The following is a 16,325-nucleotide window of genomic DNA, read 5'->3' on the forward strand; positions in this document are numbered from 1 at the left end:
AAATATGAACTGAACTGAGCTGCTTCTATCATCCAAACGAAGACTTAAGTCAGTTTGCCTGTTGTGTTCCGTTAGCGAGTCTGACAGCGTATAATGCTCGTAAAGTTTCCTGGAGGCATTCATTCTGAATGCCAACGATTATCTTGCCTTTATTCCTATATTCTCTCATTTTCTCTCTCTTATTTTCTGGAGGTACTCTCGAGAGCAAGAAACCCTAAGAATTCCCTGAGGTGAGTTAAAAATAACAAGACTTTTGATATATGATGTCAGATTAAGTAGTAAAGGACTTTGTTACAGTAGCCTCGCAAAAAACAGTTGACAATTTATGCGATCAGCTTCACATCACTGTTGTAATAACTATAGTTTCAATTTGCATTTTTATTTTTAAAAAAAATTTAAATTATTTTATTTATTATCATTTTTATCATCTACCACTCGATATCTCTTAGCGTAACATCGAATGATTAGCATACAATTATAACATAACAAAAAACTTCCGATCATTTAAAAGTATTATTATTTAAATTTTAATTTAAGACACAGAAAATATTAAATAAATAACTCACCAAATATTTCAAAACTATTAGTATTTAATAAATAAGTCCTTAAAACATGCAGACTGTCTCACAGATTTAGATTATATTTGGTACAAACAGTCTATAATATTCACCTTACAACACATGCATGCAAGAGTCAATCACCATCAGTTCCATTGAAAGGCAGCATAGCAGGATCTAAGCTGCATTGCCGTTTCATCAATCAAATACGAACAGTAGTGGGTTTGTAGTCAATCACAAGGACTTTTTCCGACTTCGTAATGAACAGATTTGCAAATTCAACATGAGCAGGATGAGCTACATACTCTGCAAGACCTTCTGTACTCTCAAAGGTTGATTCAAAGACATGAGTGAAACCCTGATGCAGGTTTTCAATGCTTATATCATTGCCCCTGTTAGATTAGAAAAGAAAGGTCAAATAAGAGATGAATTTATTTACAAAGTTAGGAGGGCAATAGAACATCACTATAATTTTGAGAAGACTTGGTAAGAGGACATTTTTTTTTTTATCAATAGGTCCGAATCCAGGAGAGATTCTCCACAGCAACTTTGATGGGCATCATCATTTTGCTTAGATAATTCCACAAAATAAAAAACTTAGGTTACTCCCATTGGCGGAACCAACAATTTCTTTGAGAGGAGCCCATTTTTTTACCATGTGATACATTTATGTACAATAAATAAAAATTAAAAAATCATAAAAATATTACTATATATAAAATTAGATCTTGATAATTTGTTACATATACGTAGAAATAAAATTCTAAAAGTACAACATAATATATGTTTTAGATTTCTGTTGATAATGTTTTATAGAATAATATTCATCCATTATTATTTGTGTAATGAAATATTTAGAATTTAATTTCTTCATAAAAACTATCAAGTGATCTTTTAGAATGTCATCTTTCATTCTAGCATGTAAGCTAGTTTATTAAGTTTTATGTAAAATCTAGATATTTTCATATCACAATAAACATATAATGTTATAATTGAGACCTTAAATAATTTTTTTTCTTGCTTAATGTAATCTAGAGGATAAAACCTCTCAACTATTTTTCATATAGATTATTAGCCTTAAATGATTTTTCTTGTATTAATTTCAATTTGGACTCCATACATTTAAGAAACCTATTATTGTATAACAAAAGACTTTGAGATCCATATTAATAAATTTATTATTTCTCTTATTAATTTTAATTTAATTTTGGTGAGGTCACGTCCTTGAAAATAGATATTATATAGAAATTATACAAAATTTTGGAACTATAAGAAGAAAAAAATTAGAGAGAGACATTTCTAAGTATATTGAAATTCTAGAAAGCTTTAAAGACCATATGGGGATTATAATTTTTTTTTTTTTTTGGGGGGGGCATTTTCTATATTTATAGAATTATATTGAATAAAATATTGGGGCTATTTTGAATTTTCCATAAATTTGGGGGACCAAAACTAGACGTGGGTCCGCCACTGGTTACTCCCAAGATATCTAATAGGCAATATGCATTGTGCGCGCTTGCCCGCCGAGTTAAGAATTATCCAAGCCAAGGCAGTTAAAAGCTCAAAAAACAATAACATTGCATTTGCACCCCATAATGGGCAGCCTCGTTTGGTTATACAGATGAGATGAAAGTTGAATAAAATATTATTAGAATATAATTTTTATTTAGGGATTTAAAAAAGTTAAATTATTTAATATATTTGTGTGAAAATTTAAAAAAATTGTAATAATGAGATAAGATGGTTTGTATAACCAAACAAGGTAATATTGACTTAGCTTGGACATGTTACTCAGGTTATTAGAAGTTGAAGTTGAACCCGCTCCCATCATTAATCAACCGAATGCAGTACTGAAAATAAAAGGTGTATAATACCTATAAACCCCCACTCAGATCAAATATATATATATGTGGCCAGTAGCCCCAGCAAACAATCCTATAAAATGGATAAGATAGTCACGTTCTTTCCCAGCTACTCCATTCTACTTTGACTGGTAGTTTTTCCATTCAGTACTACATCTGCTTGGGTAAGCAAATACATATGACTAATGACATTTACTCAAAGATGCCAAAAATCCTATTTGTTTATGGATTTTGAAACCTAATCCTCACAACCAACAAAGATCTTCGACCTTCCACCAAAACTGTCATCAACCTAGCATGTGGCAATGCTACTGACACTGAAATGTACTAATTTTGCTTATCTAACAACTAAGGAACGGACCTCACTGTAATGTGATGAAAGGTAATGATGCAATTGGAGGTCCTTACTGAGCTCAATAAAAAACTTGAACTCATCTTCATTACAGCACAGAGGGTACCATGGAGCAGTTTGAGACTTCAAAAAGGCACCACCCCACCAGATCCATCTCGAAGAACAAAATGAAGTCAGGATTCAGAGGATCTTAGAGATATCATTGGTAAGCTCTAATGTTTTTCCCAAATCAAATTAGATCCTGAAGGGGTCGAGGAAATCATTGGCTCCATAGAGGGGTATCTAGTCTATGAGGAAGCAAACACAATCTGCACCTCATTCTTAAAGGAGATCAGTGAAGGGGCCCCAATTACACAGCAAATATGATAATCGCGTACAATCTCTTGTTCGATTCCCTTACAACTTTCACTTAGGAAAGGGTCAAAGAAAAAATTAAAAACAAACATGGAATTCAGTTCCCAAAACAAGAAACAAAAACCTTTACCTTTTTCCCTCCCTGTTGGATGCGTCAACTTAAGGACCCAATGCTACACTACTACACCCGACAGAAAATTGAGAAAGGGAGTTTAATTACCAGTGGAAGGACTTCATGGGTTCGACGAGATTGACGAGGTTGGCGTAGCCTTTAATGAGTTGATCAATCTCCTCCTGTGCCGTTCCGTCTTTGAACCTTACTAACACAATGTGCTTCACCAATCCCTTCGCTTCCTCCATTTCTCTCTCTCTCTTCAGACTCTTGTCCTTTTCAGTTTCGAGTTTCGACCGCTCATTACGTGTGTCCATATCTATAGAGTTACCCTGTAAAAATTTACGTTTTTCTCGTAATTTCGTTGGTGAAATTGCCCCTATTTCATTCACGGAATTTTTTTTTTTTTTTTTTTTTAAACTCAGCATATGGTGCTCTGCGGCTATAAGTTGATATAAATAATTATACAATTTATTATATATCAATTGCTATTTACTTTTACATTTTATATTTATAATTTTTTTGATAAAATATAAAGATATTTTTTATAAGATATGAGGATATTTTTCATAAATTATGAGATATAGAATAATAAATAGTAACTGATGAGAAAAAATTTTCTTTCACTTACCGCTAATTAGGTGCAATTGTTTGGTTACTGCTTCTTATCACTCTTTTGTAAATCTCTTTATTGTTTTAAATTTTTATTATTATTATTTTTTACTTAATGTTTAAAAAAATGATTATTAGTGAAGTTTTATATTTTTTTAATTTTTTCTTAATCACATGTTAAAAAATACTTAAAAATAATAAAAATTTCAAATACATTATAAATTAATAAAGAGATGGTAGAAAGTAATACGCTTATTATTATCTTTATTTGATACGCTTAGTTGGTGCAATTGTGGGAATGTGATTAGTTGTTGAAATCAATTTTTAAATTAATTATTCATGAAATTAATTATTTTTTAATTATTTTTTAAAAATTAAATATATCTCAATCTATTTTATACATTTAAATTCATATCTCAACTTATTTATATTTAAACACATTTCAAACATATACAAAATATTACTATTTAGAATAATTTTTTTTATTAATTATTATTTACTATCTCATACTCACGTATTTATAAAAAATACTCTAAACTTTGAAAATATATTAAATATAAAATGTGAGGATAGATAGTGACTTGATAAACCTTACTATTTTGAGATGTCCTATACTCCTATGTCAAACTGTAAAACATAACGTTTGCCCATCAAATTGACCAAAATTTCAAAAATAACAATAATAACTAATAAGAATCTCCATCTTATCTCACCCATCGAACACTCGGACGCTAGAGAGCCATGGCGTCTTTGGCTCAGCAATTCACAGGGCTGAAATGTCCACCACTCTCTTCCTCGCAGCTCTCAAAGCCCTTCTTCTCTTCTAAACAAATCCATCAGAAGCTCACTTCGGTATCTCCCATTGTCTCAGCAGCAGTGGCAATCTCAAACGCTCAGACCAAAGAAAGGGTCAAGCTCAAAGAACTCTTCGAGGAGGCCTACGAGCGGTGTCGCACTGCCCCAACGGAAGGCGTTTCATTCACTCTTGAGGACTTCCAAACGGCTCTCGACAAGTACGATTACAATTCTGAGCTTGGGACCAAGGTTGGTTGGCCACTCTTTTGTGTCTCAGAGTTTAGATGTGCTCTCTCGAATTGTGAGTTGGAGTTGGGTTTGGGGTGAGAATTCGTTCATGGGCATGAGCTAGATTGAGGGATTATTAATTCACTTGCCGTGGAATTTGTGTTCTCAAAGTAGGCATGTTCAGGGTGGTGGTTTCGTATGAGTTTTCAAAATGGGTGTGAACTAACTTGAGGCGCTTAATGTGAATTTCTGTGCACTTTGATATTGGGTGTGTGTGATTAAACTCACATTGATGAGTTGATTTACGAGTTTGAGTGACTCCAAAAAAGTGCACAGGAGAAAGGATGATTTTTTTTGTGACGTGTTTGGGTGACTGCAAAAATCATTTAAGAAAGAGAACAAGGATTTGTCATATTTGATTCCAGTTTTCTATATCTTCATTGGGTTTCTGTATGCAGGGTTCTGCTTTTCCTGAATGAAAAATGATAAACACACAAGTAAAGAAAGGAAGCTATAGCCTATTACTTTTGTATTATTGCATTCGGTTCTTTTCATGCCTAAATGCATATGAACGAAGTCATAGACACACGAGGAAGAAAAGTTTGATGAGTTCTATGCATATTTTCTTTCAGGTCAAGGGAACTGTATTCAGCATTGATAAGAATGGCGCACTAGTTGACATTACTGCAAAGTCGTCGGCATACTTGCCTGTTCAAGAGGCATGCATTTACAAAATAAAAAATGTGGAAGAAGTAGGCATAATCCCTGGTTTGAAAGAGGAGTTTGTAATTATCGGGGAAAATGATGCTGATGATAGCTTGATCCTCAGCTTAAGAACAATCCAGTATGGACTTGCATGGGAAAGATGTAGACAGCTTCAAGCTGAGGATGTAGTCCTCAAGGGTAAGGTGGGTGCCTGCACACCAAAATTTTGCTTCTGTTCTGGTTTCTTCGCTTGTCTGGAATGTTGGTATGTGATCCTTTTCCACTATTATATTTAGGCAATAAGTGAGATGCTAAGCACGTTGAGTAGGATTCCCTAGGGTATGTTGCAGGTCAAATGCTTTGTTGGACCTTCAACCGATATTGGGTCTAGGAAGTTCTTGCCATAAATCCTTTCTTTATTTGCTTACTCTTGAGTCTTTTATGAATTCGATTATTCTTGCATTATTGGAAGTATGTGCTGTTCGCATAACTGTTCTCTATTCTTCCTTTTTTTTTTTTTTTTTAATTGATTCCTGGAATTTATATGCAGGTTGTCAGTGCAAATAAAGGTGGAATTGTGGCCATGGTGGAAGCCCTTAGAGGGTTTGTTCCTTTTTCCCAGATATCATCGGTTAGTTCTTAAACATGGTTTGTACATTCCCACGCCTCAATTTAGTTGGTTTGTACCTTATGGCTATTACATGAAAATAGGTGAAAAGAATTTAAAGCAGCAGTTGAAGTCAGGATGAACTGGCTGCTGTATTGACTACACTTAAGCATGTATCAAATGATGATAAAAGTAAAAATTATATTGCCTCATAATAAAGCATGCATGATACTTGTTTAATGTCATGTTGAGAAGTTTTTGCCACACTAATGTTAAACTAATCAAGTATTGTACCTGCCATCATTATGTGATTGTATTTTGTTATGTATGATTCTGAGCACGAGATATTCTGACAAGCTGTGAGAATTTCTTTCTCTACTGAGCTTCATAGTTGATATCCAATTATTTGAAATCCAAAATTTTTGCACTTGCTTGTGCGTATGTATCAGAAATCCCCTGCAGAAGAGCTTCTTGGTAAGGAGCTTCCACTGAAGTTTGTGGAGGTTGATGAGGAACAGTCAAGGCTTGTCCTCAGTAACCGCAAAGCCATGGCCGATAGCCAGGCACAACTAGGAATTGGATCGGTTGTCATTGGAACTGTGCAGAGCCTAAAGCCATATGGTGCCTTCATTGACATTGGTGGAATCAATGGCCTTCTTCATGTTAGTCAGATCAGTCATGATCGCGTCTCTGATATTGCAACGGTACTTCAACCTGGCGATACTCTCAAGGTATGTCCTTAATATGAGTTCTTGGCAGATAATTGATGCTACTCTGTAGGCATGCACATTTTTAAACTAAGTCTCATGGTGTAGGTCATGATACTGAGCCATGATCGTGAGAGAGGCCGTGTGAGTCTTTCCACCAAGAAGTTAGAACCTACTCCTGGAGATATGATTCGCAATCCAAAGCTTGTTTTTGAGAAGGTATATTCTGAAAATTGATTCTAAGCCTTATTAGTGGTTGCGTTTTTTTATTATCATATTGTATATTCTAGTGATGGAGGTTAATCCTTTCTTTTGATTATGTTCCCACCATTATGGTGGATAGAGGAGGCTCCAAAATGAAGTTTTTCTTTTTTTAAGCTTATATTCCCCTTTTCTCTGATACATGAAATAGTTCTATGTTGATTCCAAGCATTTTGGAATTAGAGAGGAATTTATATCTACATTAATGCTTTTCTGGCAGGCGGAGGAAATGGCTCAGACGTTCAGGCAGAGGATAGCTCAAGCAGAAGCTATGGCTCGTGCAGATATGCTTAGGTTCCAGCCTGAGGTACTTGTTTAGTTATTATCTCCTTATAGATTTGAACTTAGTCCAAAAGAGTAAAGGAATTAGGAGATGTGCATGGAAGACCAATATATGATTGACATCAATTTGAGAGCATTGTGTGCTGAGAACATGAACTAACATTCCTGAAGGTCAGGGGTTCAAGGGCTGGGAGAGATTATCAGTGTATTTTTTAATGAGATTTTATCTATCAAATTTTCTGAGCCTAATTTTGCAAATACTCTCCATATGCAGAGTGGATTGACTCTCAGCTCCGATGGAATCTTGGGTCCTCTCACTTCAGACTTACCGGCAGAAGGTCTAGATCTGAGTGATGTTCCTCCAGCTATAGAATCATGATTGAGACTTGCATAGCGTTTCTCCCTTTCTGCAAAATCATAGCCAAATATTTACTTCTGCATCCAAACAAATGATTACTTGATATTGTTTTGCGATTACTGCTATTTATTTAAGAACAAACACCCTGGTATGACTTAACTGGGCATTAGATAAGCAGCCAAGTGTGCAAAAGTTCTCAAGGCAAGTAGCAGGATATTCAAAATAAACCAGGAAACTGTAATGCCCGGGTCCGGAGAGTTAACTCATGTTAACTCATATTACCTGATAATCAGCTCCAACAATACTAATATATTTCCAAATCCAAGAATATATACTTCCAAAACAAACGTAAATACTTGAAATTAATAAACCACACATATTCACATACTAGATCCACAACAACCCAAATAAAATATCAACTTCTCTTCATATTTCAATTAACAAACTAGAATAAAATAGAATTGACACAAGTCTCCATAAACCGTCTAAACATATTGAAATCAACCTACTGAATAAATAAAATCCACTAGCAGCATTAGTACCACAAGATACCCAATAACTATCCACGACTAAACTATCAATGTCATCTGAAAATATTATGAAGATTAAGGGATGAGTTATCAACAACTCAACAAGCAGAGAGCATATACTAGCATATAAACATGAGTATTTATAATGTTCAATATGCAGAACAACACATTTTCTTTCAGAATGTAGAAACAACATATTGTACTTTCAAAATGCATAAACAAAATTTGGTGCAAAACATTAGAGCGAAATTTTCAGAAAAACAAATTTATTCCCAAAAAGAAGATCCATTGGCATATCCAAACTGAAAAAATATACTCGTATAATCTCATAGCATCATATCGGGACAAATACCATGTTTAACCTTCATGATAGGGTTATAAACCACCATTATACTCATGGCTGGGCCGTATACCATGTTTCACTCCCGTGGTAGGGTTATAAACCACCATTATACTCGTGGCTAGGCCGTATACCATGTTTCACTCCCGTGGTAGGGTTATAAACCACTATTATACTCATGGCTAGGCCGTATACCATGTTTCACCCCCCGTGGTAGGGTTATAAACCACTATTATACCCGTGGCTAGGCCTTAACAAAAACAGAACGGAACATCATCGGAATCAGATCACATTAAGATATAGAATTATAACTTCATGCTAAGGTTTTCAGATGACACATCATATCAAAACAAAATACTGAATAGTTTCAGATTATTTCACATGTTCGAAATAAACATAATCAAAATATTTTCATTTACTCATAACAAAAACTTTTAGATTTTCATATTCGCTTTTTTGCATAGTTCAGAAACAAAATGCACAAAATTAACTCATGTCTACACCAGTCATGACAGAAAATACTTTCTCTTATATAGAATTTATGCATATGCAGAATAAACATCTGATGTCATTTTCAGATTTCTTTCAAAAAATAAACATGTTTATTTCAATGTCATCCTCATTTCGTTTCTTTTATGCAAAACTAGTATATGAACCCCACGTACTTGACTTCCGTGTACAAGATATGCCTTGGGTCTGACCTCTAACAGTATCACAACCTAAAACAATAAACGTATACCACATAATTAATAATCCAAATAGGTATACCACTAAGCTCATTTAATAAAAACTTAAACCAACCCCTTTTTAATCTAAAATTCTCCATAAGGTAAATCTGGACAGCCCCACTTCAAACCATCAATATTTTCATTCTAACACCACCAAGTAATCTCCACCCAACAGTCACTTAACCAAACCCGAACAGCTTAATAATAACCCAAATATTAACACTAAACAGTCCCAATTACTAGCCCAAAACCGTCTCACAAAACCTTCCAAATAATCATATTCCTCAACTTCAAGACTTCCAACATATGCAACCACAATCCAACAGATAAAACACAAAACACCATAAATTTACATAGATAAGAAGTTGTAACAAGCTTACTGCAGTAGTGTAATTCTAACCAACACTACAACCAACGTCAGCAAGGGTCTTACCAAACGTTTGAGTTCGAGTATAATGGAAGGGAGAAATATAGAGATGTTAGTAGATACTGAAATCTGTTCGGGCAGAGTTCTGTGAAGGAGTTCGTGTGTAACAAAAAAATAAGAGGGGAAAAATGCATGAGTGATGCGAAAATATGTGTGTACATTGAGGTGAAAATAGAGTGCAAGAAGGTTTCAGTGGTTAAAGATTAGATTGTAAAACTTACAAATTGAAAACTATGAGAAACTGAGACCCGAAATTTTAAGAGAAACGTAAATGAAGAGTGGTATACTGGCGCTAAAACCATTGTTTCTGATGATGGTACTTGCCGACGACATCGATTTAAGGGAACCCACGAACTACCCACAAAAAATTATAGAGATTTCATGGAAGAAGAAAGAAAACCGGAGTGAGTGCATAAGTGTGAGAAACAAAGAGGGAGGAAGAGGGAGGAAGAGGGAGAGAGAGAGAGAGACGCTAACCTTGCAGTGGCTGAAACCCAGGAACCCCACAATCACCAAACAAAATTGCAAGAAAGAGAGAGTAAGGGAGATCTGCACTTAGAGATAAGAGACGAAGAGTGGACAGTTGAGAGATTTGAAAAGGAATAAAAGAGGAAGGAAGGTAACTGCACAACGTGGTAGAGGCTGATAATGACACAGAGAAACACTCGGGGAAAAGAAACTGAGTTGCAAGGGGAAGGAAGAAGGAAAAGAAAAAAAAAAAAACTTACCAAACGTTGACGTCCAAGGTCCTTTGAAGCTAAACACACAATTTTTTTTAAAAGGCCTGGGCCTTGGGCTCGGGTATGACATCCTCCATCCCTTATAAAAAATTCCGTCATCGAAATTTGTCACATGTTATCAAGATCTCCGCCGAACAACTGTGGGTACTTGACTCGCATTTCATCTTCTAATTCCCAAGAGGCTTCATTGATAGCATGATTATTCCATACCACTTTAACCAATGGAATAGTCTGATTTCGTAATACTTGTTTTGTTCTCTCTATAATTTGCACCGGCTCTTCCGTATAAGTAAGATTTTCCTGAAGTTGAAGAGGCTTGTAGTTAATAATGTGGGTGGCGTCAGGTATGTACTTCCGCAGCATAGATACATGAAATACGTTGTGTACCCTTGAGAGTGTTGGTGGTAGGGCTACCCTGTAAGCAACTAGGCCAATCCGATCAAGAATATCAAAGGGTCTGACAAATCTAGGGCTCAACTTGCCCTTCTTTCCAAACCTCATGACTCCCCTCATCAGCTCAATCCTCAAGAATACCTTATTCCCGACCTCAAACTCTAATTGGCGATGACGGTTATTTGCATAGCTCTTCTGTCGACTCTGAGCTGCTCTCATTCTGGCTCAAATGGTCTTTATCTTCTCTATTGTCTTCTGTATGATTTCTGGACCCAAAATTTGTCTTTCCCCCACCTCGTCCCAATACAAAGGAGATCTACACTTCCTACCGTAAAGTGCTTCATAAGGTGCCATCTCAATGCTAGGTTGGTAACTGTTATTATAAACAAACTCAACCAAGGGCAAGTGTTGTATCCAGGTTCCCTTGAAATCCAGCATACATGCCCTCAACATGTCTTCCAAAATTTGAATGGTCCTTTCCGACTGACCATCCGTCTGTGGGTGAAATGCAGTGCTAAAATTTAACTTAGTGCCCATGGCCTCTTATAAGCTTCGCCAAAATTTTAAAGTGAAATGAGGATCCCTATCCGACACAATGGACACAGGTACCCCATGAAACCTCACTATTTCCTGTATATACAGCTCGGCTAGTTTCTCTAGCTTATAAGAAATTTTGATAGGCACAAAGTGAGCGGTCTTCGTCAAACGGTCCAATGTCACCCATATTGCATCTTGTCCAGTCAGTGTCTGTGGTAGGCCTGTAACAAAATCCATAGAAATATGCTCCCATTTCCATTTTGAAATCTGAAGTGGTTGCAATAACCTTGCTGGTCTCTGATGTTCTACTTTCACCTGTTGGCAAGTTAGGCACTGTGCCACAAATTCGGTAATCTCTCTCTTCATGCCATCCCACCAAAAAGACTCTTTCAAATCCCGATACATTTTTGTACTACCTGGGTGAACTGTGTAAGGGGAGCGGTGCACTTCTTCGAGGATGAGTCTTTTTATTTCATCATTGTCTGGCACAAAATCTATTTTTGAACCTTAACATTCCATCTTCGGAAATGCTGAACTCAGATTTATTCCCTTTTTCTACTTCTTCTATTAATCTCGCTAACTTAGAATTTTCTTTTTGGGTGAGCCTAATTCTGTCTATCAAAGCTGGTTGAACTGTTAAACTGGCTATCAATACCTGCTGGTCACCTGTAACAACCTCAATAGCAGCTCTTTCTAAGTCCATTATGAAGTGGGGTTGAGTGGTAAAAGTAGCAACTGCTAGTCCCACTGGATTCCTGCTAAGTGCATCAGCTACAACATTAGCTTTGCCTGGATGGTAGTTAATGTTGCAGTTGTAATCCTTGACTAGTTCAAGCCATCTCCTCTGCCTCATATTCAGTTCCTTCTAAGTAAAGAAGTACTTCCAACTCTTGTAATTTGTGTAAATTTCGCACCTTTCACCATGTAAATAATGCCTCCAGATTTTAAGTGCAAAGGCAACAACGACTAACTCCAAATCATGTGTGGGGTAATTTTGCTCATATGTCTTCAATTGCCGAGAAGCGTATGCTATCACTTTCCCGTGCTGCATCAATACACACCCCAAACCCAAATGTGAAGCGTCATTGTACACCACAAATCCTCCTATTTCGCTAGGGACTGTCAGAACTGGAGCCGTCACCAATCTCTTCTTCAATTCCTGGAAGCTTTCCTCACATTTTTCAGTCCATTCATACTTATTGTTCTTCTTGGTAAGGGTGGTAAGGGGAATCACTATTTTTGAGAAATTGTCTATTAACCGACGATAATAACCAGCCAAGCCCAAAAAACTCCTAACTTCATGCACATTGGTTGGTTGGGTCCAATTAACTATTGCTTCAACTTTCCCGGGGTCTATTGAAATACCATCCTTTGAGACTACATGTCCCAAAAATGAAATAGACTCAAGCCAAAACTCACACTTCTTCAACTTAGCAAATAATTTCTTATCCCTGAGTGTCCCAAGTACTTGTCTCAGATGTTCTTCATGTTCAGCTTTGTTCTTGGAGTAGATTAATATGTCGTCAATAAACACCACTACAAATTTATCCAAGAATTCATGAAATACCTGATTCATTAAATCCATAAATACCGCTGGGGCGTTGGTTAGGCCAAAAGGCATGACCAAGAATTCATAATGGTCGTACCTAGTTCTGAAAGTTGTCCTAGGCACATCCTCCGCCTTGATCTTTAATTGATGATACCCTGATCTGAGTTCAATCTTGGAGAATACCTGAGCACCTTGCAACTGATCAAATAAATCTTCTATGCGGGGCAATAGATATTTGTTCTTTATGGTCACTCGGTTCAGTTCTCTGTAGTCTATACATATTCTCATTGTCTCATCTTTCTTTTTCACAAACAAAATTGGAGCTCCCCAAGGTGACACACTAGGCCTGATGAAACCTTTGTCTAATAAATCTAGCAACTGTTCTTTGAGTTCGGCTAACTTTGATGGTGCCATTCGATAAGGGGCTTTGGAAAGAGGTGTCGTGCCTGGGGCTAGTTCAATGGCGAACTCTACTTCCCACTCGGGTGGCAATCCAAACAAATTTTCAGGAGAAACCTCTGGATATTCTCTCACAATATGAGTCTCTTCTAATTCCAATTCTTGCTTTGGTTCATCCACCACGAAGGCCAAGTACCTCTGACACCCATCACGTATTAACTTGTCAACCTGAAAAGCAGATATAACTGATGGGAAGGTACGCACTTTAGAACCCAAAAACCGAAGTTCCTCTCCCTCCATAAATTTGAACACCACCTCCTTTTTAAAACAGTCAATGCTAGCATAATTGGAAGCTAACCAATCCATTCCCAAAATTACATTAAACCCAATCATAGAAAAGACTATTAGGTCAGTTGGCATTTCCCTCCCGCTAATAGTTATTGGGCACTTAAGCAAAATCTTGTTGCAATTCACTATATCACCTGCTAGGGTTGAGACCCTTAAATTGAAATCCATCTCTTCAGCATCAACGGGGCAAAACTTAACATAATCCATTGAAATAAAAGAGTGAGTAGCCCCCGAGTCAAATAAAACAGTAGCCTTATTGAGAAACAGGGGGATAATTCCTGTGTTTACGTCATTTAATCCATAGAGATAACAAGATAAGTAATCCTAAATTTTTAACATAAACAGTTAACTAGGAAAGTCAGAAAGATTATACATGTGATTACATCATTCTTGTCCTCAGCTTCTCTCGGTGTCAAAGCAAGCACCCGTGCTGGCACAGTCCTCCGCTGGTTGTTGCCTTGGTTATTCGGCCTAAAGTTTTGAGATGGGTTGGGCCTTTTGTTGTTTCCGTAAGCAATGGACATTATCTAATGAAGTGCCCATCCTTACCGCATTTGAAATATGATCCCACTTCCTTTTTGCACTCTCCAAGGTGTATGCGGTTACAAAACTTACAGGGGTTAGTGGTATGATTTCCTTGCATCTGTCTCTGACTTGAACTGCTCCCCTCATTTCTCTTCTTCCATAGCCTTTGATCCAAACTAGAAAATCCTTGTGGAGCAGCTCTCTTCCTCTGTTCTTTCAATTCAGCACCCCTCTTGAGATTCTGCTCGACTGGCATCGCCTTGTGCACCAACTCTAAAAAATTCTGAATCTGTAGGACCATTACTCGTTCATAAGTCATGTAATTCAAACCTTCCTCAAACTTCCTGGTCTTCCTCTCCTCATCAGGAATTAGGTATGCGGCGAAGCGTGATAATTATGCAAACCTTGCAGCATACTGGCGCACAGTCATGGTCCTTTGCACTAATTTAGTGAACTCTCGAGCTCTAGCTTCCCTATCCGCTTTAGGGAAAAATCAGTCAAAGAAATTCTGCTTGAATTGAGCCCAAACAATCACTCTAGTCCCCTCAGCTTCCCTGATGACTTTTTCAAAATTCCACCATCTCTTCGCTTCTCTAGTTAGTTTAAACGCTGCGAACCGAACTTTCTGCTGATCGGTACACTCCAAAATACTGAATATTTCTTCAATGTCTTGAATCCAATCCTCCGCTACGTTCATATCTCCACTTCCATCAAAGGTGGGAGGATGCGTTCGATTAAATTGTTCAAACGTGCAACCCCCATCATTGTTGTTTTCGTTCAAATGTTCAAGGCTTCAAACTTGACGACGAGCCACCATCCTGAAAGCTTAAACTTGGTGAAACGTTCTAAACTAAATAAAGGCGAAAATATTAAATAAATAGAATAAAATAATAAAGTAAATAGATTATACGTATAAACACAAATATATATATATATAGGTTCAAACCCGAGGGCCGAGAGTGATAAGTTCGTAGACCCTTGAGATGCGACGGTCGGTGTTGTCCGAGGACAAAATGAGTTGAATAAATAGATCCAATTCAATAATTAGTTCCAGGTCGGCTATGCCGCCTGACATAGTTAATGAGGAAGACTGTGCTTTTGAAACAATAGAGTCGTCTGTTCTGGGATCATGGAAAATTCCAAAACTTGATGTTAGCACGATCTACTGAACCAATTGATTTGAGAGATCTATGCACACACAATTTTGAGTGCGTACTGTTGAACAAACTTATGCTATTTCCAAAACTCAAGAAAAATGTTATCTCTTCCCAAAAGAACAGATGACAAAATTCTTGCAGCAAGGTTTTAGATATATTCATATTGGATCTGTCCAAATTGCTGCCAAACCTTTAACAAGGAGAGGCATCAATGCATCTGTATTGTTTTGTTTAAGGGATGCCAGATTCAATAATTTTGAAACAAATATTCTTGGAATGATCCAATCATCTCTAACGGATGGACCAGTCCATTTTAATTGTTATCCTGATTTAACACTTGCTCTTGATGATGAACATATTTCAAAATGTTTGATTTTAAACATTTTAACTTCTGGATATGATATGCTTAAAGGTAGCAAACCCCTTACTTTGATTTACAGGATTTATTATCGTCTTTTAAAAACGAGTTTAAATCCAAAGGCTATTGCAAAACCCATCCAGGGAAAAACTCTTCTGATCCAGAGTTCAACCCCAGATGCGGATGTTTCAACTCCAAAAATGATTTTTGGAAAGATATAACTCTTCCCAAAGAATGGATTTTAGAAGAAGAAGTTCATTCCATCCCTCGAAACCCTGCTGAAAGTTATTCAAGTAATATTCAACAGTACCTGGATGGAACTATTAAAATTAGTTTTGATCAAACTAGATCTCTAGGGTTAAGAAGAAATTCTTTTGCTGGATCTAGTTCTTCCTTTGCTGGGTCAGAAATTCCAGTAAGAAGAGACCAAAATCTCAAGCAATTTCTGGAAGATTATGTTAAAACAGCCCAACCTGTTAATCCTGTTTTAAAACTGAAAGGA

General features: G+C 36.6%; 3 protein-coding genes across 5 annotated transcripts in view; 1 reads left to right on the plus strand and 2 right to left on the minus strand.

Moving 5' to 3' along the window:
- Positions 1-572: 572 nt before the first annotated feature.
- LOC121246209 (stress-response A/B barrel domain-containing protein HS1-like) overlaps positions 573-16,325 on the minus strand; it is a 40,635-nt gene continuing 24,882 nt past the window's right edge. For all 3 annotated transcript variants that reach the window (XM_041144271.1, XM_041144269.1, XM_041144270.1), the window contains 2 exons: positions 3,346-3,499; positions 573-949 (listed from right to left, as the gene is read on the minus strand). In XM_041144271.1, coding sequence (XP_041000205.1) covers positions 760-949; positions 3,346-3,485 — 330 coding nt within the window. In that variant the 5' untranslated portion in view covers positions 3,486-3,499 and the 3' untranslated portion in view covers positions 573-759. The remainder of the gene's footprint in view (positions 950-3,345; positions 3,500-16,325) is intronic.
- Positions 4,521-7,951, plus strand: LOC121246208 (30S ribosomal protein S1, chloroplastic-like). The gene is made up of 7 exons (XM_041144268.1): positions 4,521-4,893; positions 5,505-5,780; positions 6,128-6,208; positions 6,634-6,915; positions 7,000-7,110; positions 7,373-7,459; positions 7,709-7,951. The coding sequence occupies exons 1-7, from the start codon at positions 4,591-4,593 to the stop codon at positions 7,811-7,813; spliced, it is 1,245 nt and encodes a 414-aa protein (XP_041000202.1). The 5' UTR covers positions 4,521-4,590; the 3' UTR covers positions 7,814-7,951.
- On the minus strand, positions 10,666-11,169 carry LOC121247362. The gene has a single exon (XM_041145725.1). The coding sequence runs from the start codon at positions 11,167-11,169 to the stop codon at positions 10,666-10,668; it is 504 nt and encodes a 167-aa protein (XP_041001659.1).

Source organism: Juglans microcarpa x Juglans regia, chromosome 1S (genome assembly GCF_004785595.1).
Source record: "Juglans microcarpa x Juglans regia isolate MS1-56 chromosome 1S, Jm3101_v1.0, whole genome shotgun sequence".
In the NCBI taxonomy this organism is placed as follows: Eukaryota; Viridiplantae; Streptophyta; class Magnoliopsida; order Fagales; family Juglandaceae; genus Juglans; species Juglans microcarpa x Juglans regia.